This window comes from Takifugu flavidus, chromosome 12, assembly GCF_003711565.1.
Source record: "Takifugu flavidus isolate HTHZ2018 chromosome 12, ASM371156v2, whole genome shotgun sequence".
In the NCBI taxonomy this organism is placed as follows: domain Eukaryota; kingdom Metazoa; phylum Chordata; class Actinopteri; order Tetraodontiformes; family Tetraodontidae; genus Takifugu; species Takifugu flavidus.
Genome location: NC_079531.1, coordinates 11,422,648 through 11,449,067, shown reverse-complemented (window position 1 = coordinate 11,449,067; position 26,420 = coordinate 11,422,648). Strand labels below are relative to the sequence as shown.

Genomic DNA, 26,420 nt, shown 5'->3' with positions numbered 1-26,420 from the left:
GAGAAAAGGGCCCTGTTAAGAGATGTGACCAAGAACCCAATGATTACCGTGTACAAGTGGCAGAAGATTCCAGCAGGTCAACCACCTCTGTTGGAAACTTCTCATCATTTAAAGACACTCAAGACCCAACTTTGAAGCCTTAATTTCATTCATCATGTTTGAATTAAACCAAGCACCACAATACCAGCTGTCCTTCCAAGCAAAGGCTCTGAACACTTGTGTCAATGTTACACGTCTAAATTCAGTTTTCATTTTGTCTCCCTGGTGGACTGAGTGCAGACTGAGATAAGACCAGAAGGCCTTACATCTTGCTGGTGACACAATTTAAACAGTTACACTGGGCTCAGTAGAGCTCAGCTGTCAGTGCTGATGGTTCACTTTAAAGGCATCAATACTAATTAACACATGATATTACTTAGAATCCACCAGTAGTGTGATATTAATACATCATCACGTAGTTCTATGAATTGTTGTAGAAATAAGCATATTAGACTTCATCCGCTGTCATTTTTGGCTGAAACTTTGAAATTTCAGAAATGAGGACCAACTTTAATGTGACATGTTAGTGATTTATGCCCAGGAGCATGACATCGATCCATGTTTGAACTGGTTGTGAGCTGCAGGTGATCGTCATTGTTGGTGGTCCAGTAATGACAGACCCAGATGCAAACAGTGGCTTACTGTTATAGTGAACTTTGTCTCACCCAATTAGTTAAACACGTACCATTAATTCATGCATTTGCACCTGGTATGCACACGTGCGTTGTCACACCTCATGGTGAGCGATTCTCAATGTGGAGGATTTTTTTTAACTCTAACTAAAGTAATTACAGAACAGTGTTTTTATTTATAAATGATCTCCTGCGCTCATCTGGAGTTGCTATTTACACAGGTTTCCATATTTCTGTATTTTAGGTGCTGTTAGGATCTGGCCATGTGTGTTTCAGCTCTGAAACACAACACGGGGTACATTTCAAATAGCAGTATGCCTTCAAGTGTGTGTGTGTGTGTGTGTGTGTGTGTGTGTGTGTGTGTGTGTGTGTGTGGTTTGAATTCCCAATGAGAGTGATGCTACGAAATGAAGCATGGAGTGAATGCGGGGTAAGAGTCTGTAAAAGTCAGCAAGTCGAGTGGCTGGGAAACCTCCCGAAACAAATAAAATGACATCAAAACAAATACCGTAGACTTATCAAAAGAACATTCCTTCCCTAACTGTGTTCAGTCAAAAGGAAACTCCCCATGAGATTCGTGCTTTTTCATCCAGGGAGAGGATATGGTCTTTACATCCAATAGAATTTCCCTCTTGCTTCAAGTGCAGGCGCAGGTTTTTCCTTATGAATGTATTTTGGGAGCGAAGGACGTCCTTGCATCTGTTTGTTGAGATGAATCCACTGGCTACATGATTTTCCCATTGTGCTGTCTCCATTTTTCTTCAGCAGGTGTTGAAGGTGCAGCTTTTGCCTACAGAACATCCTCTCTGAACTTGACTCGTCCTCCACCACCTCAACGAAACTGTGCTTTATATTAGCTTTTAATGCTGCTTCAGTCCCCATTTTAAAAATATTGGACTGATTTAGGAGGATCATATCCCCCGTACAATAAGGACATGATGACCGGTTGCAATTATCAAGGGCCAATTTATTCCTGGGAAGGTGCAATCACCTGTAACAGAAAAGATTGGGATAGTTCAGAAACAGCAAAATGTCCTGATTACAGTTAATTGGACCAGCTCATTCCTTTGCTGACATTTAATTACAGGCAACAGCTGCTGTAATTACCCCAACACGAACCACAATTAAACGAAACAATATCGAATACGTTAAGAACACCTGCGCCCTTCGCACTCGACAGAAACACCGATGAAGCTAAAGCTGAGTAGAAAGAAATCTTCACAAGGCCTCCAGCCAAACACCATCAAACAACACATCAGTCTTTTCCAAATGTCTTTCTTTTATTGTGTCTAGGCTTCCATGGATGGATGGATGGCCGGGTGAATGGATGGATGGATGGATGGATGGAAGGATGGATGGATGAATGCATGGTTGGGTGGGTGGATGGATGATGGTTGGATGGAAGGATGGATGGAAGGATTGTTGGATGGATGGATGGATGGATGGGTGGATGGATGATGGTTGGATGGAAGGATGGATGGAAGGATTGTTGGATGGATGGATGGATGGGTGGATGGATGGAAGGATGGGTGCATGGTTGGGTGGGTGGATGGAAGGATGGTTGGATGGATGGATGGGTGAATGGATGATGGTTGGATGGATGGATGGAAGGATGGATGATGGATGGTTGGATGGATGGAAGGATGGATGGGTGGGTGGATGGATGGATGGATGGGTGGGTGGGTGTGGATGGATGGGTGAATGGATGATGGTTGGATGGCTGGATGGATGATGGTTGGATGGATGGACGGGTGAATGGATGGATGGATGATGGGTGGATGATGGTTGGTTGGGTGGATGGATAGATGGATGGTTGGGTGGGTCAATGGGTGTATGGATAGATAGATGGATGGATGGATGGATGGGTGGATGGATGGATGGATGGGTGGGTGGATGGATGGATGGATGGATGGATGGATGGATGGATGGATGGATGAATGGATGGATGGATGGGTGGATAGATGGGTGGGTGGATGGATGGATGGTTGGGTGGGTCGATGGATGGATGGATGGTGGATGGATGGATGGATGGATGGATGGATGGATGGTTGGGTGGATGGATGGATGGATGGTTGGGTGGATGGATGAATGGATGGATGGATGGGTGGATAGATGGGTGGGTGGATGGATGGATGGTTGGGTGGGTCGATGGATGGATGGATGGATGGGGGATGGATGGATGGATGGATGGATGGGGGATGGATGGATGGGGGATGGATGGATGGATGGATGGTTGGGTGGATGGTTGGAAGGATAGACGGATGCATGGATGCCAGACCAACAGGGGGCGATACAGTCCAGCTCACCCATATAAGTACCAGAGAAGAACAATATAATTATATAATAATATAATATATATAATTTCCATATTTTTCAAATGGTTTATGCCTACAAACACAATCAATACTCTGAATTATTTCTTTCTATTAGATTGATTTCAAAAGATCTGTTCATCCTTTTTTTATTTAGGCCGTAAACATTTCAGAATACTAAACCCAGGAAAGAATGTTTGCATTTGTGAAAAAGTATAAAGGTTATTTACCTTAGTCTGAGACAAACTGGTCAAATCTCAACATTGGGGTCGGTGAATCCCTTTTTCCCCTCATTTACAAGAACAGGCTTCTCAGTTCTTGTGTGCCAAACGAGTATCTGGAAAAACAGAACAGCAATGGGAGACGTTAGAAACGTGCTGCTTTCATCATGCATAATGTTCTTTCATCTTCAGTCAACTATGCATTCGAATGACACTGACCAACGGTCCAGAACGTCTTTCTGCCTCTGCCCCCCAGCAACAGTTATGTTCTCTTAGGTTATGGAAATTTGGACAAACGATATAAATTATTTGTTGGATCTGCTGTGGACATTTATCTAATAAAAACATTATTAATTGTTATTCATTATATATTATCCATCATAATTTACTACTACGACTACTACTACTGCTAATAATAATAATAATAATAATAATAATAATAATAATAATAATAATAATAATAATATTAATAGTAATAATAATAATAATGATAGTAATAATAATAATGTATATGTCCTAACAAGAATGCTCAGTCTTTTAGCCTTCACCTTACAGGTTCTTTGTTTGACCTGGGGTGGAAAAGCACTTCCTATAATAGATAGCTAGAATCATAGTAGGATGCACTAATGCCAGATTATCTTGTTTTCTACTAGATTTCCTCACATCCCATCTCGATCTCTTGCTGTCCACTGTCTCATCATTTATCTCTAATTGGTGCCCATGAGCTATAGCAGTTTGATGTATAAATGTGTGACTCCATCCTGTTAAAGTGAAAGCAAGTATTAAAGCTACACGAGCATACTCTTAAGTGCAAAAATGTAACACAGTAAAATTCTGATGTAATGGAATTCTATTTTTAAATCAAATACCGTTCAACAATAATGACCCACTTTTGTTTAGTATGGTCTCCAGTCTGTGAGTCTGGATTATTTAGCCCTTGGGACAGGACACACACCCAGAGAAGGAAAATCACAGGAGGGAAAAGGATGCCAGTTCATTTTCTACACTATTCCATGTGTTGGAACCTTGATTCCTTTCATCTCTCTGTGGCAGCCACCATGAAATATGCATGAGCTGTGTTTGAGATGTGCCAGGAGCCCACTCCCACTCTTCTCAGGTGTAGAGGAAGGTTAATAGTCACTGCTGCATGGTGAGTGGTAGATTATAATGAGGTGGGATGCCCACACAGAGCTACCAGTGCTTTATCTTCTGCCTTTCCACCCATTAGTCCATCTCCACCCTCATCTATTATCAGTGTGACAGCCTAAACAAATCTAAATCTGAATCCTAATCGCCTTTTTTCATTTACTCCTGTGAATGAACTTCCTGAATGCGTAAATGTGGAATCCATCCATAACCAGAGCCCTCTGGCTGATTCCTCTTTGCTTAGAGAGGTTTAGTGACGTGAGCTCCGTGGAACAGAGGCTGCAGGAAAACACGGAGCAGGCAGGGAGCGAGACGAGTGGTGCAGCTGCCACTGACGCGTTCATCTTTGACTGGGCAAGAGTGCACGTGGCCAGTGAAGAGGTATAATCAGTGACAACGATCTTTTCAGCCTCCAATTTATTCACATTTGAATTTCAGAATGAATATGTGGATACAGGTTTTTGCCCAGATATGCCCCGATGTACATGCACGCTAACAATTCGTTTGGGATACTGCTGCTGTATTACAGCCCCTACTCAACTGTTTCCAATATAGTTGATGGAGAATTTCTTCTTTTTCTTTTTTTTTCAATTTTTGATTCTTTTTTTCAAATGAGCAGACTCATTTAAGATCATATTCTTGGAAAACATCCGTCTGATATTAAAATATATTCCTGCGTTCACTCACAATAATGACATTGTGAGAAGGCAAAGAAGTGTTTCCTTTAACATCTCTCTCTATAAAATGAGGTATTTATCTGTTTAAGCATTGTATTAGCTATAAGAGCTACTCTTTCTACCATCCATAGTCATAAAACTCATAAAACCAAATATACAAACACATCATCATTATAAAAACCCCTAAATAAATCAGTAAATCCTGCATACCCTTGTACGAAATACAAAACATAAATAACAAAAATAAATTACCTTAGTGCAATTGGCTGCTTTCGGCTCCAGGTCATTAAGTGTGACAAGTTCTCGGAGCAAACTACTTTCTTGGTAGCCTCCTTTTACCCCTCGAAGCTTAAAGTATGCCTGGGGCTTGAAGAGGATGAGCCTCAGATTGATGGCGAAGCCGGCCATGTCGATGGCGAACGGCCGATGAGGGTCGAAGACGGTCTTCCAGCCGTAGACTTTCCCAGCCGCGTTGACCTTGGGGGACTCGTAGCGTAATCCTCCAACAAAGGCCACAGGCCACACTGAAACCTTGCGAGTCGATCTCATCTGGTTGAGAGTTGGGGAGAGAAAATGAGGCAAGATGAGGATTAGAGTCGCCTGGAGAAGAGCGTCAACGGACATCTGCAGAGAAGGTTCGCTGCTTTTGCTCTGTTTCATCCTGCAACACTGAATATTGCTCATTTAGTTGTGGGCAGCTGACACACATTGTTCAACAGCTGCCCTACAAAGGATAATGAGACACAACCATGTTTAATGAGAGTCTGAGCCAAGAGGCTTCGAAGGAGCCAAGCCATTAGAAGAAGTGGATGCCGCCAACGTGTGACCAGAGAGCTCCTTTAAGGGAGAACCATCCGCCATCGTCCTCTTTTATTTTGCTGAGTCCTTTAATCTTCAAGCATAAAAGAGTTTGTCTGTTTCTTCCATGACTGCCTCCTACTGAGTATTTGCCCAGCAAGAGCTGCTGCAGTCAGAGAATTTGCTGCTTTTACTCTGATAAAAAATGAAGGATTTGCACTACAGCCATTTAATCAAACCCATGCGGCAGAGTTAATGATGCTGGTGATTATTTTTTTTAGCATAGTTCTTTATCAGCTGAATGTATGTGCATTTATCATAGCATGAAATTAGATGTTTTGTTATCTTCGGGGGGGATTGAAGCACTCTACAGTCTAAACAGTATTTCTACTTTGAAGGTCTTTATTGAAAGTAAACTTAATAAAAAATATTGTTGTCTTGGGTCATCAATAGAAAATGGGATTTTTCTTTCTTTCTAAATAAAATCAAAATACCCTACTTAAAAGATCTATTCTAAAATAAAGTAACTGTTCATACAAGCAAAGGTTGATTTTTCCATAACTTCTGCAAAGTTGGTGAAACTCCAATTGATGAAATCAATATCTTGCTTACAGAGGATATTAAAATGCTAGAAAAGCTAGAAACAAGCTAAATAACTTATATCGGGTTGTGTTGATGGTGAAAGAGTGGACTGTCCTGATGGTTCTCTGAAAATACGTGTGTGAGCTGTTGAATTAGACGCCGTGTGAGCTGACAGGCTCTTGCAGGGACACTTGAGCGGATCAGAGAGTAGCAGAGTGTGAACTGTCCTGGGCCAACCCCGGGGCTTACGGGAATCTGAGCTTCAGGGATGACAGCTCTGTCCTAGTACATACGTATGTCCGCGTTCACCGAAGGGGCTGTTATTGATTACAGGGATCCAGTGTGCACAACACACGTGAATCCTGTGATTGTGCCACTTTCATTTATGCTCAGGATTATTATTTGTACTCATCAGTCTTTGTTAGGACTGTGGTCCTATTTTCTTGTTTCCTTTGTGCCTATAATTTCTGTCTAAATAAGTGTGTGCTTGTGATTGGTACAGTGCTGTGTGAAGAGGTCTCTGATTGGACGAACCACGCCCTCACTGACGCCGGCTGAACCCAAAACTATCGTGCTTGTGCTTCATAAATTGAGGATTTGCCGCTTTAGCAACACTGGGTTGTCACACTCGTGTACACGAGCAATATCCATAGGAAGCAATATCCTATATATTCTTGTTGACTGGCAAAATATTTCAATTAAAGTATTCATACTTTAATGTAGACCTATTTAGATAGAATGCTCTAAAGGGCAGAATATTTGGGGAATTTAAAAAAAAACAGCATAACCTAGTTTCTGGTGGGAATTTAGAGCACATGGCACAAATGCCTATTCTTTTGGCTCCCAAGCACACAAAACAAACTCCTTCTCCTCCTCTTTTAATGTGTAGATGTATGTGAATTAGTTACAGAGCTTTTCACACATATGTAAAACTTGCGGGCAGCAGGTACTGAATCTACCCATCACTGTAGCCGAGAAAATATGTTGGGAAATGTTCACGTCCAGCTCTGATGCCTTTCGATCATAATCAGATTTCAGACGTTTACTGATAATGACAAATAAAAGAGTTGCAGCATGGTTGACTGTTAAATGCCAAAGGGATGTTTTAAATGGAGGGAGGATTTTACCTAAAGGGAAGTTGTCCAGATGCTACTGCAGCTTTACTTTGCTGTCAGCAGACTATAGTTTTAGCCAACTATCTGTTTCCTGTCAGCTTTTCTCTTTCTTTCCATCATCCATATTGCTCTGTCCTTATTCTTGCCTGTAAAAGGAGTGCTGGGAGTGACAGAGTGCCGCCATGGCGACTAAGCACTTTGGCTGATTCCCAGAGAAAGGTAATGACAGGCCGCGTCAATATGAAGCGCTCCATTTACTACGGACCCTGTCTGCACCGCTAACAAGACCTGAGGCTGAAGAACAGCACACGTAGAGCAGGTCCGCTCAGGTAACCAAGCCGATGACAGGATGGAATCCATCTGGAAGTGTGCCTCCATTGGATGGATGACGCAAGGCACAAAATAAATCATGACAATGCTGATGGAGAAGAAGAAAATGCACTTATCTGGTCATGTATAGTTTAGATACCCTTCCTCATATTAGACTGCAATTTCCTGTACTACTGTATATGGCACCATAAGGAGGTATTGAATAAATAAAGTGCGGATCATCATTATGGTTACATGCGTTCGCCGTGGTTCAGGCTATAATTGTGCTGGTGGGAATGCCAGTATTGGAAGATGACCTGGAGAGTCAAATTCCCAACTTAATTATGGCTGAAGTGTTCTCACTTGTAAATAGGGCTGTCAAATAACAACAGTTTCATGCTTTATGTGTATAACACATGGAAAATTGTGATTCGTGCACACTGTTCCACAGAAGAACCTTGACCTTGAAGCAGCATCTCTAAACATGTGGTAACTGAGGCTGCACTCACTCTGCTAAATGTGCCATATTCAACTTCACCCCTAGGAATGAATTAAGAAAATCTAAATTTATCTGGTACATTTCTGAGCCGCGGTCTGATTTGAAAAATTCCTTATTTCACAGTCCTACTTTCAATCTGAAGAGTTAGCATTTACGATGGTTGAGAAATTAACTTTGTTAGCATAAACTCTTTCATTAAGGGGCTCACAATCGACCTGCTATTCCGAGCTGTTGGAACGTGGCTTCTCTCCAACTCTGCATCTGGAAAAACATCCCACGAGCCCCCGATGGCATTTGAACACATCTCAGCTCTGTGTGCATGTTTTCCTTCACTCCCCTGCACCATACAGACCTATGAGAGGCTTGTTTGGCAATTTACAGCCAGTCTGTCTCAGACAGGTCCAGCTATTCCTAGTTTTTGCTCCCACTCTGGCTCAAACTGACCATGCTAAAGTTTGCTGATAGTGAGATTACATTGAGGCTCGAATACCGCCGTTATGGTCATGGTCCAGACTCAACACATCTTTACTTTTTTAATGAGGCTCTTGCAACTTTAGAAGGTTGATGAAATCATCTACGATGCAATTAGGGGTCTAAAGAAGAAGTCTTCCTTTTCATACCACCATCGTTGCAGCTGATGACCTGACACACCTCATGCTTCCATTCCAAACAGGGCTCACATTTGTCACCAGGCACTTTACTTTTCCATTAGGATTTGTAAAAACATCCCAGCGCTCACCTCCTCAAACAGCTCCAGGCTGTATGTATTGTCGTCATCAGCAAAATAGACGATTCCTGCTTGGCTGCTGTTGATGTTGAATGTCTCTCTTAGCCATCGCAGCGCAAGGTTCCTTTGCATGGTGCCCCTGGGGATTCGAGGGTCTCGCGTGTCACCCCGAAGCTTGTAGTTCCTGGGTGTCTCTACATTGAGATGGGTGTAGTTTAGCCCCGTTTCACGCAGCAGCCGCGTGACGAGAGGCGTTCTCCTCTGCGAGTCCTCCACCAGGATCCAGTGCAGGTTGGCCACATGGAGGAAAGTGTTTGCCAGTCGCGTCAGTTCCGCCTTCTGCACAGGCCGACTGTACGTAGGAGTGATAATGTGGATGGTGGGCAGCACGTCAGACCAGGGCGGAGGCCTCGTGTACACATACTCTGTCCTCACCACCTCCACGATGTCCTTATCCGAGGCACAGTATTCCTTGGAGTCTTGCACGTGGCTGCCGGTCTCCCTCCTGCCCTCAGCTCCATCAACTGCAGATGCGGGGATAAAAAGACATGGAATGCATTAGTCCCACCTTGGGCTGCTCTTTGTATATGTGCCTCAGGTGACATAAATGTACCTGAAAGCCGGTGGTGTCGAACTGCAAGCTTCTCTGGAATGATAAAGATCTCTTTTACTAGGTGGTGACAGGCTGCAAAAAGTGAAAGCAGTCACTGTGAGAGGAGAGCGCAGCGGATGGACCGAGAAACACCGTAAGGAAGAGCTGAGGGATAAAGTGCCCTCTGACTCAGTTCTGGAGTCACTTTTGGCCTTTCCTTTTAAAGAAATGGAAATACATCCACCACAAGCTCCCTCATTCAGACTCTTGTCTCTGGTTTCCCTACATTGTTTTCTCTCCTGAGATATTTCACTGTTTTTGGAACTCCCATGCATGCAATTAAAGTATCACAGCGATCCAAAGATGAAAATGAGTCTTTTACAAGCTGAGCTTTGCAGTGTGTGGATGATTAAAAGCTCCACCAAAGAAACCGGAGAGGCTTTAACACTGCAGGGATGAACCAACATCAAAAAAAGATTTGGATTTGGAGGTTTAGCATGTGATGTGATTCCAAAATGTGATCCGGATTCTAGATGGGAATCAGTTTATATGATTTCATATGTTTTATTATTGCTCATTTCTAACTGAAAAAGACAGCGGGAAACGATAATGTATATTTCCATTTGTGGGTTTAAGTTGTTGCCATAATTAAGTACCGCAATGAAATGGTTACGCCTAGTTTGGATGTACATCCCTTATTTTTCTTTATATACTTTTGATTAGTCAACATTAACACATCAGTTTTTCAATTTGATTTTCACTCTTGTTATCTGCTTAACATATTTTCCTCAGGAAACAGTAAGAAGGTTTGCATCTAAGTATAATATTATGCTGATAAAAATGCAAAAACTGCTATATTGACTTTGAGAAATCAAAAATCTCATCATTTCCCTCCTGAGTGGCCTCATTGATTCTGAGCCGTATATTCCAACAACAAAACCTGCCACCATTTCTGTCAGTCGGTGCACTTTGAGGAGCCTGTCAGTGGATTTGATCTTTGACATTCCTCAGATCAACCATACGAATGCTTTACTTCTGACAAAAGTCAGCTATAAAGTTTAAAAATGATCTCGATTGGGAGATCTCACCTGTGGGAGTGCATCCTTAAAATCCAAGACTCCAGCTTCAGGTATATGAGCTACTAAATATCCTCCATCCTCTCTTATGGGAATATTTCAATTTAAGATATTTATTTTGAGTGTTTATGAGTTCAGAGTGTATTTGTGCCATTTGTGGAACCCTTCTGCGGCTTACACCTGCATGCGCGTCAGTCAGAAAAGATTTACTGATTAGCTGTCTCATTTATCATACTTGACATTTTGGCATCAGATTTATGGTCTGTGGGTGGTCAGAAGTTTGTATCTGAGTTACTGCCTCTGCATCTAAACCTGCCGCGGGATCATTTTCTGTGCGTTATTCCATTAATTTTGATGTCATTTTCCTGAGTCATAGAAACACTGCTTGAATTTTATAATGTTCTGCACTCGACAAGAATCCAGGAAAAGAAAAATATGTGTGAGTGCTTAATGGAACTTGAAGTGATGCGTGCAGAGTCCACAGAGAAGAGGTTTCAATGACCGAACGAGTGTTATTAAAAGCCTCTAAATGAACAGGCTGCAGTGTAGTGTGAGGTTCAAGGAGCCACTTTGGGGCTGCTGATGCTGCTGCCGAACAACAGACCAGTGCGTACCCTTGCGGATGGCCAGGAGCGGAGCTATTGCACTTTGGTGCCAAACTGTGATGAGCAGAGTCCAGGGTAACACGATCAACACGATGGCCAGAATATCTCTTCTCTTCGGCATCTCCAGGATTGGTTAACTCGCTTGGCATTACCTGCGGACAAAAAATACCGATGCAGAGTTAACGCCTCATTCTGCCCACCTGGACATGCTCAGGATCCACACACGCATTTATTATGAGAGGCAGGTTGTTACCCAGATGGTTAGAAGGACTTGCAGCAGAAAAAGACAATTTGAAAGTGTCTAAACGATGGAGAAAGGCACCATCGTCATGAAAAAGACTGACAAAAATCAAAGATTTCAAATAAAACTGTGCCACTACCAGTGACAGGAAGGTCACTGAGCTGCAACGTGTCCTCCACCAGTTAAATGAGCTCGCTGTGCCATAGTTGAATGGGCAGTGACTTGACAGGAAATGATGTCACCAGACTTTAGACTGACTGTGCCATGATCCAGCTTTATAATGCTTCAGTCTGGGTCTATGAACATAAATGTCTCATGTAGCATCTTTTAAACTTAAAAATTAAATATTATTAATTACACATGGATTAAAAAGGATAAGCATTTTTAAATGTTGATCTTATTTAAGAGAGTCTTTATTTCTAATCTTGGACAAAATAAAAGTTGGTTTTGACACATCAGCCATCAAGATGCCATTTTGTCCATTTCTTGCAGTGATTTTCTGCCACACAGCTCATTTAAAACTATAATTATGATCCACCTCTTCTCTTTCCCCCCTGCGACCATTAATAACTACCTAGAAATTCATTGGTTGTGAAAATTGTTGTTATTATCCAATTTGCTCTGTTGAAGACAGAAGGACAGCAGGCACAAGAGCAGCAGCTGCTTCAGCACATAAAACTTGCCATAACATCTTCAAAGTCATCCTGCTGACAGGATATATTAACATGTAACCTAACTCTACACTGATTAAATTAAATATATGTAAATAAATACGCATTAATCCATCAGGTAAGACCAGCTTAACTCTCATGATAAGCCCCCTGCATATGCATTCTGGAGACATCCTAAGGGGTTTCTACGAGTTACAAAAGCATCTGCATTGGAAACATTCATGCACATGCTTCTGCAGACACAAGCATATAAAGCTGCACTATAACTCAGATGATATTACCTCCATTCTATATTGTGGGAGAAATGCTTTACATTTAGATCTGCTTTTGAGGCACAAAAAAGCACGGGCCTTTGAGCTGAATGCTCATTCACATAATGTTAAAGGGAAAAATAAGCTCTTTCCTCAGGACAGGTGGCCTGTTAGGATCTTACATATTATTAATGCTACAAAGAGAAATTATTTTTAGATACTTCTGAAAAGACTAAATCCATATGTACCTCATGAATACAACTTGGAAGGCAGATTAGAAGTAGACAGTTTAATTAAGAGATTTTCTGCTATCCAGCTTTTCCCACATTGGGGTTTAATATTTATATCTCTCATGCTTGGCGAAAATGGACATTTTTCAGTCTCGTCACCTTCGCGGTCTCTAATCCAAAGCTGAAATAGCCCCGATGATGTCACTCTGACTTCTTCTCAACTTCTCTCATCCAACATGACAAAGCTCATCCTGAATATCATTAGCGGCCACATTAGGAAAAGCTGGATTGGAAGAGAGCCAGAGATGCTCACCCACAGCTATAACGGGATCATGGCCTCACTGATGATGTGCAGCTACGTGGAGACAGCTCCATGATGTCTCAACCCAACATCTTTCTTCTCTCTCTCCCACTGCTGTGTACTCATGGAAATAGGGGACACCGACTCCAACCTGCAACATAAAGACTTAAATGAAAAGGCAAGTTGGTATTTGTGTGGTTAAACTCAGAGAAATCACAGTTCAGGACAGGAAAAAAAATCAGGATGAGAATCTGTGACGCCTGATTTGAGGATTAGCTTTTCGTCCCATCCAGTCAGCCTTCTGCATACACACGTATATGCATGACATACTTTACGTATATGCATGACATACTTTATCCTCTCCATTTTAGGATTCAGGATGTTACCTTTGTGAAACACAGTCCATTGTATGAACTGTTTAACACACAATAATGGATGTTTAAGTATAGGTATGGCCTTTAGAAAGGCCATTTTGCCACTGCTCAGAGACAGGCTGTCTATTATTCCATGTTTTTACACCGTGTGTGGAAACTAGAAGAGCATTAGTCACAACTCGGCATGCCAACAGTCTGGGGTGGAGGATGTTACAAAAATAAACTGGCATCATGTCTTATTCAAATACATCTGAGGGAATGTTCTTGGGTGGATGCTCACGCTTCACTCAGTCATGCATCCAAGCTGGCTCTGCTGGGAAAACTGGGGAGGATAAAACTGTATTTCCAGAATATATAATCACCTCAAATGTAAATCTGCTCTGCGGGGAATGAATCCCAGAATTATAAATATTTATAACATTACCTGTGACCTGCTAACAGAGGAGTGTGTGGAGACAATAGTCACAATCTATTTTTAGTGTTTTCTGACGCATTGATTAAAGCCAAAGATGTGTGTGTGTGTTTAAGTCAGGGGGGATTAAAGATGCTCTAAAAAGCTGCAGATGCGGAACTTTTTGACTGTCCACTTTTACTGATGTCCAGGAGAGTTAAGACACTTTGTGTCGGACAGCAGCACCGTGAACTCGGGACCACATCTATCCCGAGGTGTCTTCAGAAAAGTCGACAAAAGCGACACAGACGGTGGCAGACGGGAAGCCTCCACGGTCCATCTGAGTTAACCGGCTGTGACGGGAGCACCTGCTGCTGATTAATAAAGAATCACTGCAACAGCAGCGCATGGAAGAATTATTGTACCGGTTGTGGAATTAATACCATGACAAAGTCATGGCTCTTCCTCTGATATGGTTGAGTGGGATTACTCGGTAGAATAAAGATTGAAATAGGAGGGCATCAGTAAAGTCATTCTTGGCCCAAAACCCCATCATCAGTATTCACTTGCTCGATGTGAGAATTCTTTATGTAATCCCTCTGAGTGTCTGGTATCTGGGCAGTAAAAACAAATGCATCTTGTGTAATATGTTTAGTATGAAAACAGATTCCTTTTACATGGTCTTGTTTTACCAATTAACGTGGACTTCTCATTTAGGTTCTTGCTGTTTCTAATGGTCCCCTAATGCTGTAATACAGCTAATGCGCATGCTTGTGCCAACCGTCTGGCAGACTTATCTCTTCTGTGAATTGCAACAGAGGCAGCCTGAACTTACTGCAAATAATTTACAGTCCACTCGGGGCACATTTCCAACGCTGACCTAGGAGCAACATACGGACTCTTTCAGCTGGCTTAGCAGAATAAAGGAGGCCCACCAGAACTGGAACTGCTGCCACTGAGGCCCAGAGGTGCCATGCAAAGTCAGCAAGCCTGAAACTTAGACATTATACCTACACACCCCTGTGGTCCATGAAAGCCCAGAGCCAGAAATTACTGCCAATGGATCGCCTTTAACGACGTTTCTTAGCAGGAACTGAGTCAGGTCGCAGATTCAAATGCTTAATTTACACATGAACAGATGAACAGAATAGAATAAAAAGGATAAAACGAATAATCATACTGTAAACATACTAGATTATCCACTTGATGGGCATTCTATACAGTAAATACGTCCATAAAGTGGATAATGTAACACCATTAGTGCATTATTATAGTACCTTTAGTATATATAGTACCTTTATTCCAATAACTGAACTGGACCAGGCAGCGCACGGATGGTTCCTGCCCCAGACCCGGAGAATAACACAAGTTACGAGATCACATATAAAATGAGTGTTAACTGGACAGCACCACGCTTGCAAGAGACTACATAAACAATAGCAGGCTGATGACCTAAAATATGATATGTCAATATTCCTTTCTTTCTCTCTGTATGATTTCTTTTTACTTATATTCATGTTTGATTTTCAAATCACTCTGACTGCCCCCATGGGAGTTATTTCGGTTATATTGTCACTGGGTTTATGGCAGCCAATATTAATTCTGGAGCCAAGTATTTTGTTGGAAATGAAATTGATACATCGGCACCACTGGTGATCCTCCAGCAGTGATTCCAGGATGTGGCTTCTAGCATTAACAATGGAGGGGGCACAACAGTGTTTATCTCATTAAAATTGGTTTTCGTGTGCAGAGCATTGATTTCCATCACGTGTGACATATCTTTAAGTGGAAGTGGGCTTATTAAGCTTCAGAATAAGGTCAAAAGTCGGCAGAGGAAGGTCCCAGGTTCATTCGAGTTAATTAATGTAGCTTCCTGAGCAGGACTTTGTTTCAACTGTCTCCTACGTATTCTTGTTCTCAGAGGTCTGACCTCTTTAGTAGGGGTTAGACAATGGATTTCTTCCACGAAAGACTCCCCTGCGTTCAAGTTCTCCAATTATATGCCCCCGTGGAAGGAAAATATGTATGATTATGATGGTGGCTAATTAAACCTTGGGGACCTAATCCAGAGCAGTGACAGTTCAGCTGAGTTTGAAGCAGAAAACAAAGCATCTTTGTAAAAAGAACGACGTCTTGACAGAGCAGTGGAGTAAAATTCAATGTAAATTAAACAGGGTGCACTTTATCCTGTCACAGCTGAACTGCATCGGATGTGAAAACAAAATGGAAGAAAATGTCTTTGAATGACTGCTGTAGCAGGAGCGCGCGCGTGAAGAGACAATTACGCACGCTCGGCTGGATAAGCGGGGGGTTATTAGGACGCATCGGACATTGAGGCGGATGAACTTGACACATGACAATTATGTACTCAACACCACTGCCGCTGTTGTCAAGTCCCCTTCTGATGTTTTCGTTAAAACATAATGAGTAAAATGTGAATGTGACCTGGGTGTTTGACATTAAAATACGGCCCTTCCGGAGTTGGCTCCTCATTTATCTTCCATGAGTGGAGATGTTGTTATCACGATTATTTGTTAAAGTCTTTTTCAGTTAGCCAGACTGGGGGGGATATGAATTTAAGAATCGCAGTGGTTCACCGTGAAACGTGGTCACAGTTTCCCAGTAAACCATATAATCACCTTTCTCACTCCAGTAGGTTTATTGGTGGTTTTTTGATGTGTGTTTGAAATGCTCGTTGCTACATTTAAGCGCTGACATTTAAGGCGGTGGTGAAATGTCAGGTAAGTGACGCTGTTGAATGCCGACCTAATGATGCAGCACTGGTTCCAGTCGAGTCTCAAACAAGACACCTCTGGCATTTCACCTGAGCCTTTCTAATCTTCCCTGCGCTGGCCTTTCCTGTCATCACGCATCACTTTCTATTATTATTTGTCCTTTTCTTGTCGGGTGTTATGCGCACTGGCATTGACCGAGCACCCAGAGGCCACAGAAAGATGACACTGTGGGAACTATGTTGACACAGCAGCTGTGTGACTGCTGATGCTACATTGCCGACGTGTGGCTGACTCACTGCAGGGATGACTTTGCTGAGATCGACAGCACGTCTTCTGCGCTCTGGCCAAAGCTGAGGGCAGATTTCACCTGCGTGGCTGCTGTGGGTGTCAAAGTGCTTTTCCCGCAGAAAAAAATGAATAAAAACATAAAACCCACCGACAAGGAAATCTTTATATTGACACAGCTGCCCAATTAAACGTTCTTAAGAAAGTCATTAAATATGCACAGACTTAAACTCGGGCATGTCTCTTTTTCCCTTTTGATTTGAAGGTTAGTGTATCTGCAGCATGTCCCTCTTGCACCTGCCTGACATTGAAAGATACCAAAAAAAGCTAACACAGACAAAGATGCCAGCTAGGAGTATTTACCTGCATATTCATCATAAAAATAGTGATCAATAGCTTGCAGGCTGTAGGAAATATTCCCTCACCGGACTGAACCAACAATACTTTGATAAGAGGGTCGCTGAAGAATAGCTGAGTTGGATCAGCCAATATAATGAGCCCCTGTGGGGATCGCCGCATTATACGTAGAAATAGCTGAGATTTTGCTGTCCAGCTGCAGAGTCTCCACAACAGTTGGGATAACAATGGTTATTAAGGAAATAACACAGCCTGAACAACAGTCGGGTGTAATACATCCTCTGCAAAGGATAAGCTATTACACCTTCACCCCTTAAAAGAGGAATAAGGATCAGCTTTTAAGGCAGAAGGGAATCATTCTTTCCCATAAAACATTGATTACTTCCACTTTGCTGACTGGGGCTTAAATGTAGATCTCTTGCTTGACTGCAAGTTACACAGACTGATTTGCCTCACCAATTACATCAAATGTCCCTATTGCTTTGATAAGAGTATCCTGTAGTTTAAGCAACCTTTTGACTTTGGACATGGAGCAAAAGCTCGACACGAACAGAATTTAATTCAGTTTCAAACGAGGATGAGTTATCGGCTTAACACCTTCAGTCATCACAGAACCAATTAGGCCGTCAACCCATGTGAAAAACAAGATGACAGAGACGACAAGAAAAGCAAAGAACAAGGCTTGAGTATCTTGAGCTGCAATCATTTCTGTGTTCGATCCCTTGAACCTTTCATCATTACCTAAACTATCATTTGTGAAAATAGCACACATAATAGCGTACAATATACCGTAATTGATATAGGAAAGAAAAACGAGGTCTCGTACACAGGTCCAAATCAAAATGCATTGACTGTTAGACATAGGACACGATGCCCTTGGCACATAGGAACAGCTGGAAAGAACCGGTCTTGGGAAATAGAACTGGATGATAGAAAAAAAAGAAGGACAAGGGCACATATGTTCTTAGGAACAGATAAGCTTTGAAAGATAAAACAGGGCCACCAGAGGACCAGAAGCACTACCACATACACACGAAGGCCAGTGTTACTACCTAACTTTCATTATTGGTTTTATCTGGACCACACAGGTTTTTCTAATTTACTGTTGTTTCTGATGTTCCCTTCAGCAGGAGTCCTGCATGGCCACAGATATGAAGAGGCCGTGCTGGACGTACAGAGCTGGCTGTGGTGCATTTCTAGCTGCCATTAGAACCACAGGGCATATGCATATTTGCTTCCCAGTGGAGATTCTGCACGGTGGGGAAGGGGGTGGGGGACTGAGATGAAAGCTTTGTCCTGTACTGGACTGAGCTGAGGCAAGCATGCTGTCTCTAAATGTGTGTACTTCATCAAATAAAAAACAAACTCACCACAAATCCTTTCAGCAGTCTCTCATGTCTTACCATGACGGTGGTGAGATGGGGGTGGGGGGGTGCAGTTCAAGTGAATCTAAAAAATGCCTCCAAGCCTAAACCTTCCATTTAGGACATCACAGTGTAGGTGGAAGGACCTATTCTTTTGTGTTTGCACCATATGTGGGCATTTTTGCTTGTTACACAAAGTGTGTCATCTAACTCAGTGGTGAATGTTTTAACACAAAGTAACGAGGCTGTGGTGCGCTCAATAATTCAGGGTTGAAGACACAACTTGCAGAGACTTTTCTCAGGATAACAATGGTGTTTCCGAGCGTTGCATCACTTCACGACACTTCCAGACTCACACAACTGCATCCAAGACGGATCTCTGTCTCAGCAGATGCTGATAGTTTAGCTTACAGGTCAGAGGCGTTCTCACATCGACCCCCCCTCCCCAGGAATTATTGCAAATATTTGCATTGTTCTCATAGCATATTGAAGTAACGCTCCAGAAAAATGCCAAGGGGACAAATGTGGTAAATAACTGTGGTGAATAAAAGCAGAACATTCATGCTGTCTGTGTTCAACAGCGCACTGATGCAAGTAAACAGTAATTAAATGATAAAAAAACTCCACCCATTCAATTATTTATTCTATTCTTCGAGTGAAGAGAGAAAGATGGTGCAGATTTTCTTGAAAGGTGATGCTGTTTTCCCTCTGAGAGTAACAAATTGAAACCATCATATAGTGACAGTCTGAGCAGGATTTTCAAGGCATAGAAAAATGGGATATTTGGAGCTTTTTGTTGATGAAAAGCACACAAAAAATATTTTTCTTCTATTTATCATGCAGGTAGACTGCCAGAATGGGAAAAGCATTTACTGGTGAAACCAGTGCTGGATGAGATATATAAAATTAACCTATTCTAAATGTGCGCTGTAGCCTCAGGTGAAAACATACTTTACTGCCTGTACAGTCTATATATAGACTGCACCATTCTATACATGCATACCTCCTCAGAGATTTCTATAATGCTCCACCTCTTAGAAGTTTAATCCAAAAGCTGCAGCTGAGATAAAGGCTGAAGCAGTTTGGCACTTAGCTTAGCGTCAATTCTTTGGTATTTAACAAACCGTCTGAGATCTAAATGTTCTTGATACAGGCAGCTGATGCTGAATTACCTGTAATTGCAGAGTGTTATCTATGAACAATTGCAGAGAAGTGTTTGCAAATTGACCTGGATGACAGCTATTATCTACCATATATATATGTGTGTGTGTGTGTGGTGTGTGTGTGTGTGCATGCGTTAACACTGTCCTTCCTTCACACTCGGGTCCTCTACCAGAGGCCTGGGAGTCTGAGGATTCTGCGCAGGATCTTAGCTGTTCCTAGGACTGCGCTCTTCTGGCCAGAGATCTCTGATGTGGTTCCTGGTATCTGTTGGAGCCATCTACTCAGGTTGGGTGTTACTGCCCCCAATGTCCCGATCACCACTGGGACCACTGTTGCCTTCATGCCCCACATTCTCTCTATCTCTTCCTTCAGCCCTTGGTACTTCTCCAGCTTCTCGTGTTCCTTCTTCCTGATGTTGCTATCACTCAGGATTGCTACATCTATCACCACCACTGTCTTTCGGTGTTTATCCACCATCACTATGTCAGGCTGGTTGGCCACCACCATCTTGTCAGTCTGGATCTGGAAGTCCCACAGGATCTTGGCCTGCTTGTTCTCCACCACTTTCGGGGGTGTCTCCCACCTGGACCCTGGGACCTCCAGTCCATACTCAGTGCAGATGTTCCTGTATACTATGCCAGCCACCTGGTTATGCCGCTCCATGTATGCCTTGCCTGCTAGCATCTTGCACCCTGCTGTGATGTGCTGGACTGTCTCAGTGGCATCTCCACACAGTCTGCACCTGGGGTCTTGTCTGGTATGGTAGACCCTGGCCTCTATTGCTCTGGTGCTCAGGGCCTGTTCTTGTGCAGCCATGATTAGGGCCTCTGTGCTGTCTTTCAGTCCGGCCTTTGTCAGCCACTGGTAGGTTTTCTCAATATCATTCCATGCATGGGCTTGTCCTTTCATGATTGCCCCTCAGGTTCCTCCTCCTTGGTGGGCTTTTGTTGCCTGAGGCATTCACTCAGCAGTGGGTCAGTGGGGGCCATCTTCTTGATGTATTCTTGGAGGCTTGTTGTTTACTCCTGGACAGTAGTTTGGACACTTACTAGTCCTTGGCCCCCTTCCTTTCGCTTTGTATACAGCTTCCAGTGGCCAGGGTATTATGCCAGCAGGGTATCTGATTACTGGCAGGGCGTAGGTGTTTATGGCCTGGATCTTGTGCTTACCATTCAGCTGACTTTTCAGGACCTGTCTTAACCTCTGCAGGTATTTGGCTGTGGCTGACCTCCTAGCTGCCTCCTCATGGTTACCATTTGCCTGCGGGATCCCCAGGTATTTGTAGCTGTCCTGCACATCTGTGATGTTCTCTTCAGGTAGTTCAGCCCCGTCAGTTGCGATCACCTTTTCCCTTCTAGATATCATCCGCCCACATTTGTCTAGCCCGAATGACATCCCAATGTCTTTGCTGTAGATCCTAGTGAGGTGAATCAGAGAGTTGATGTCGTTCTTGGCATACAGCTTGATGTCATCCATGTAGAGGAGGTGGCTGACGGTTATTTCACTTCGGAACTAGTACCCATAGCCACTCTTGGTAATGATCTGGGCTACCAGCCCATAACCTGGCTGAGGCAGATTATGGGCTGGTAGTTGAACGGTATTGTGCCCTTCTGGGGGTCCTTCATTATGAGGACTGTCCGGCCTTGGGTTAGCCACTCTGGGTGGTCCCCTGATGTTAGCAGCTGGTTCATCTGTGCTGCCAGGTGTTCATGGAGTGCAGTCAGCTTCTTAAGCCAGTAGGCGTGGATCTTATCGGGCCCTGGTGCTGTCCAGCTCTTCATTTTGGCCACTGGGGTCTGGGGGGTCTGTTGTCATCTTGTTGCCCTGCCATTGAGAGTAGACCTTTGCCGGGTTAGTCAAGAACACCCGGTTTATTCTCCTTTCCTCTACTTCTCTTGTGTACCTCTTTAGTCGGGTAGCCAGGGCTGTGAGCCTTTGCTTAGCAGTCTCCAGTGCCTCAGGTATGGACAGTTTGTTGTACTTCTTGGGCCGCTCTGTCCTTGGATTCACGCCTCTACTTAGCTCTGTTAGGAGGCTAACTTCTCTCCGTGTGGCCATGATTTTGCCTCTTCTCCTCCATGGGGCCATTTGATCCTTATGGCTGTTCATGCTCTTCATCTTATAACCAAGCATCTGTAGGATTACCGTTGCCGCTGCGTACATCAGCTGATTGGTCTCAGTGATGGTAGTGGTAGGGATGGTTGACAGTGCCGTGTTCATGTCCTCCAGTAGAGATTCGTCTGGTACTTTGTGTGTCAGCCTTGGCAGGGAGGTAGTTGAGTTCCCCCAGGACTCCATGATTCTCTCTCTCAGGTCAGCTGCCCTTGTCCCAAGTCCGTCTGTCATTAGGGCTGTGTACCCAATCTCGATATTGGGGGGTGATGATGAAATCCTGCACCATCATCCTGGCGTCCTGGCTCCCCCTTGCCGTAGCATATTTGTACCGTGGGTGAGGCACGAGGTGTGCCTCGTCAATCTCTAGCTGTGATATACATATATATATATATATATATATATATATATATATATATATATATATATATATATATATATATACATGCAGTTATTTCCACAAGAAAAGCCACAATACCAGTCTTTTTATATTTGCCATTACTTAAGCTGTCATCAATGAATCAATGATTGCTTCAGTTCTTCGTAATAAATGGGATTCTTTCATATGTGTAATGATTTCATATCTTATCAACCGTAGCATTAAACCAATTACTGTCAGGATTTATTGTTAGAGCCCTTTGCAAACAACATTTAAACAGTGCAAAAGTAAACCAGGAAAAAACTATAAATATGAAGTGAGAGTGGTGCACAGAGGGACCTCTAAGAGAAGAGGAAAATGAGCTGAAGAGCAGCTTTTTCTGCAGCTGGTTCAAATGCAAGAAAACCACCCAATTTCTTCCTTTCATTTGCAGTACTTGTACTTGTTTTATGATTATTGCACCAGTGTCTGCCAGCAGGTTCTCTGCTTTATGTCTGCAGGTTTTATACGCAGAAGAGAGAAAGTAAAAATAGATTATTCTACTTTCTACATTTTTCTGGTTCCTGACAAAAGCAGGAAAACCTCTATCTGCTGGTAGTCTACCTCCAAACATATGTGACTATCCCTCAGCCCCCGTTGCTGTCTGCAGATGTGGAAAAGGACATTGTCTCGGTTTCAGTCAAGTCAAAGTCAGGCTCTGAAGCGGCTCTCTGGAGAACACTTATAGGATCAGACAAACCTTATCTGCATATGAGCTTTACTTACTCTCCCTCTCTCTCTCCCTCTCTGTGAATGTGTAATGAGATAGGTAGTTGGGTAATGAACACAGGCAAGAACATGCAGTCTCCAGTAAGACCGCCTGTGTCTGTTTTTTTTTCTGTGCAATTAATGTCATAAAAAAGGTGCAGTAAGCAAGTAAACACATTGCCCTAATAAAACAACATCCCAAAACACATTCTCAGGGACTAAATCAATATATTTTTTTAAATATCAATTGTGTTTCACAGGATTCAGGTGATGTTTGTGTTGCATTTCCTTAAAGTTTAATGCAACTCGTTCTATTGATTCTATTTCTAAACTGCTGGGATTATCGATAATGACTTTCCAGAGAGCAGAACGCCGTAGAAATTGAAGCATTCGTCACAGGTTCTGCTGTGTTGGGATACATAATGCGAAGAAGATTTTAACGGGGACCTTCGCTGTTGGAGTTTTGATCATTTTATCTTAGTACGATGGAGGCTTGTGATCAATTACCGCCAAATCTGCTGCTGACCACATGTTTACATCTATGTCTACTTTAACTATTCAGTAATTAACTATTAGACATGTATATATTTCCCGACTATGTTCATTGGGTTGGACAGAAGTATAAAACTGCATCAGCAACCTTTGCAGACGGGTAACTAACTATTATATTTTAAGTGTGAGCGTGGGGATGACTCTCTCCAGCCCCTCACTTTCATTATTTTCTGCCTCTACACCTTCAGATTATCTCTTTGGCTTTGCTATCAGCAGGATTGGCACCTCAGCTTTGCAACCATCTCCCCCAATGCATCAGTCTGCTAAACCTCTGTATTTATATCGACCTCTAAGTAGATCTGTCAGATCATTTCGCCTCTGTTTTCCACCTAATCCCAGGACCGGCCTCCATGAAAATTCCACATTTATCAGGTTGGCAGGGAGTTAATTAATTGGATCTTTGGACAGTATTAATTTAATTCCACCTGTAGTGACATAACAAGTCATTATAATTAATGCCTGTTCATTAAATTACCTCATTTGGATTTCCTTTTCCAAAAATGCTCCCCAGAAACAAATAACAGGATACTCACGCGAGTTCTTGTCTCATCAGCGGTAATTCCAGTATTCATGCAGACGCAGCAGTCATCAGGCGCCGCCACGAGTCCTCATCTCTGCCTGAAACTGGGGTCTAAGCTGGTCACAGACTGACACCCACACGGGACGCTAACGGCGCCTAAAAAAACCCAACAGAAACAGGAGATGTGCATAAGAATGGGCCCATTCTTCAGTGTACGACTGAGCGAGCGGCGTGGCAGCTGGTTAGAGATGCTGTTGTACCATCGCAGCCTTTGTGGCACTCTTAGCAACATCTGGACAGCTGTCAGGGGGATAATCATTGTGTTTTTCTGGCCTTCTGATGAAACTGGGATGAAATTTTTGATTTGCTGTTTCTGAGTGTTTCTTTTCTATTGTTATTTACAGAGCTGCTACGAAGCATCTCGTTGAAATGTGCATTTAGCTGACAATGGGCTGAAGACAGCATGTATTAAAGGGGACACCTGGAGACATTCTGCCATAAAAGACTCATTCAAAAGCGTCAGTAAACACTGTCACAGCGTCACATCAGTCTGTCAACTTTGGCAGGATGCATGTGCACTTGCCAAAACACCAATCACCAGCAGTTCTGACTGTATTTCACAGGAGTCACACATAGAGAACATGGTTTCCTACGTTCTTGTTGAAACGATCAAGTCATTTCATCACAATTCCGCTTATCAAAGATCTACATACACATCAGATAGATTCATGTAACCAAAATGTGTGCACAGATGCCGGATTTAGATCTTTGTGCTCAGTGCAGCACAGATGCTCCCCCTCTATTTTCATCAAAAGGGTTCATTTAGAAAAGTTGATGTGTTAAACCACAGAACAATTTAATGCCTGATTCCAGAGAGCAGCGGCCTTTCTGCATCCGGTGTCTGCTGTATTCTGATTGTACTTGGGTTTCACTTCTGGAAATGGATGATATCTAAGCAGCGGTTTAATAACTTATTCAGCCCATTAGCTATTGATAGCTTTAGTCTGCTTGTGCATGTCCTTCGGGGAAATGTCATTTCAAATTTGAAAGAAATGAGCAGCTGCACTTCTTACTCGCCAACACAGTCCCACTGCATGATGCCCCAGCTCCCACTCTCAATAATTGATGAGACTTCCGCTGTAGGCCTCATCTGCCACAGTGTTGGCTGTACTTGCCTGTAGGCAGCCACTGCGGTTGTAGCAGGCGACCCACTGATGCTATGTGAGCCAAAACGAGACGAAGGTCAACCACGTCAACAACCTATAGACAAACCAGAACCCATGGTTTCACACAGCTGGCCATTTGTTTATTAAAGATTTTTAAGGCTGTCATAAATCCGAACCACAGAAAATGGGATGAAAAAGCTTCTAATATGGATGCAAGTCAGGGGAAATAAGTGATGTTCCCTACAGAAGCACTGCGAGAGTAATTATGCTCCAAGTAATGGTTAATATCACAATCAACAGGCTCATCATGAAGACAAACCGAAGTTTTGTTTGTTTATCTTGAACAAGAAGAGGAAATTTGTTTCCTGCTGTTAGTATATTATGATAGACCCCCCGCCTATTGTTAGAAAAAGCTGAAAATAAGCACATCGTGCAAGAACGGTGTGATTTATGTGTTCTGAGAGGCAGAAATGATGCCGAGTTGTTCAAGTGATAAAAAGCTGAAATCAGCAAGACTGACTGGCTTAAAAATCTAAATCCAGCAGAGTATTTGTGGGATTTTTAATTCAGTTTTGCACCTATATTCAGAACTGTTGTTATGTAGCATTGACCTTCTTTTTGGGGGAAATTCAAATAATTTCTTTTAAAAGCGTCATTTGGTTCAGCCTCCTGGGTGTGATTTGGTTATTGTTTGATGAAATTTGCAATTTTCTTTCTGGAATAACTTGGGAGGAGCTCAAGCCTTGTGGGAATAACCTTTCATCACACTCTGCTTCGTCCTGATGGACCCGCTGGGAGTGAAATGGATCAGTGTGAAGGACACACGACATGTTTAAGTAGGTAGACGTACAAGAGCTTACACTCATATGAGCTTCAGCCTGACAATAAAAAGAGGAGAGGGAGAACCACTTCATTCTGCAGGCTTCACTCAAGGTTTTTGGTGTTTTAGCTGGATCCCATCGACATGGTAATTTTACACTTTGCTTTTAGTGATAATGACGCTTTATCTGGCCTACTGCCGCTCTAGAGCAACGATGCTGACATGTGTGTCGAGGAACAAAGCCTGTCCTCTGCTGAATCATTGATGCTGCTCCACATAATGGCAGACCTGGTGGCCTTCTTTCATTCTGGAGACATCTATCATTTCTGTGAAAATTGCCAAGTTTGTGATGAAAGAGGAATTATGCTGCCTTTGACTGTGACTCAATGATTAATTCAGGCACGTCTCTCTTCGTGTAGATGCATCTTTA

At 42.8% G+C, this 26,420-nt stretch overlaps 1 protein-coding gene across 8 annotated transcripts in view; it reads right to left on the bottom strand.

Annotated features, from left to right (window-relative positions):
• Positions 1-528: 528 nt before the first annotated feature.
• Positions 529-26,420, bottom strand: part of LOC130535032 (galactosylgalactosylxylosylprotein 3-beta-glucuronosyltransferase 1) — a 44,943-nt gene continuing 19,051 nt past the window's right edge. For 2 of the 8 annotated variants that reach the window (XM_057049817.1, XM_057049818.1), the window contains exons 2-9: positions 24,018-24,160; positions 13,037-13,175; positions 11,340-11,482; positions 9,671-9,742; positions 9,070-9,581; positions 5,280-5,576; positions 3,214-3,320; positions 529-1,662 (exon numbers count right to left, since the gene is read on the bottom strand). In XM_057049817.1, the coding sequence (XP_056905797.1) occupies positions 3,234-3,320; positions 5,280-5,576; positions 9,070-9,581; positions 9,671-9,742; positions 11,340-11,451 (1,080 nt within the window). In that variant the 5' untranslated portion in view covers positions 11,452-11,482; positions 13,037-13,175; positions 24,018-24,160 and the 3' untranslated portion in view covers positions 529-1,662; positions 3,214-3,233. Of the gene's footprint in view, positions 1,663-3,213; positions 3,321-5,279; positions 5,577-9,069; positions 9,582-9,670; positions 9,743-11,339; positions 11,483-13,036; positions 13,176-15,084; positions 15,131-24,017; positions 24,161-26,420 lie in introns of all 8 variants that reach the window. The other 6 variants (XM_057049819.1, XM_057049822.1, XM_057049820.1 and 3 more) reach the window with 6 other exon arrangements.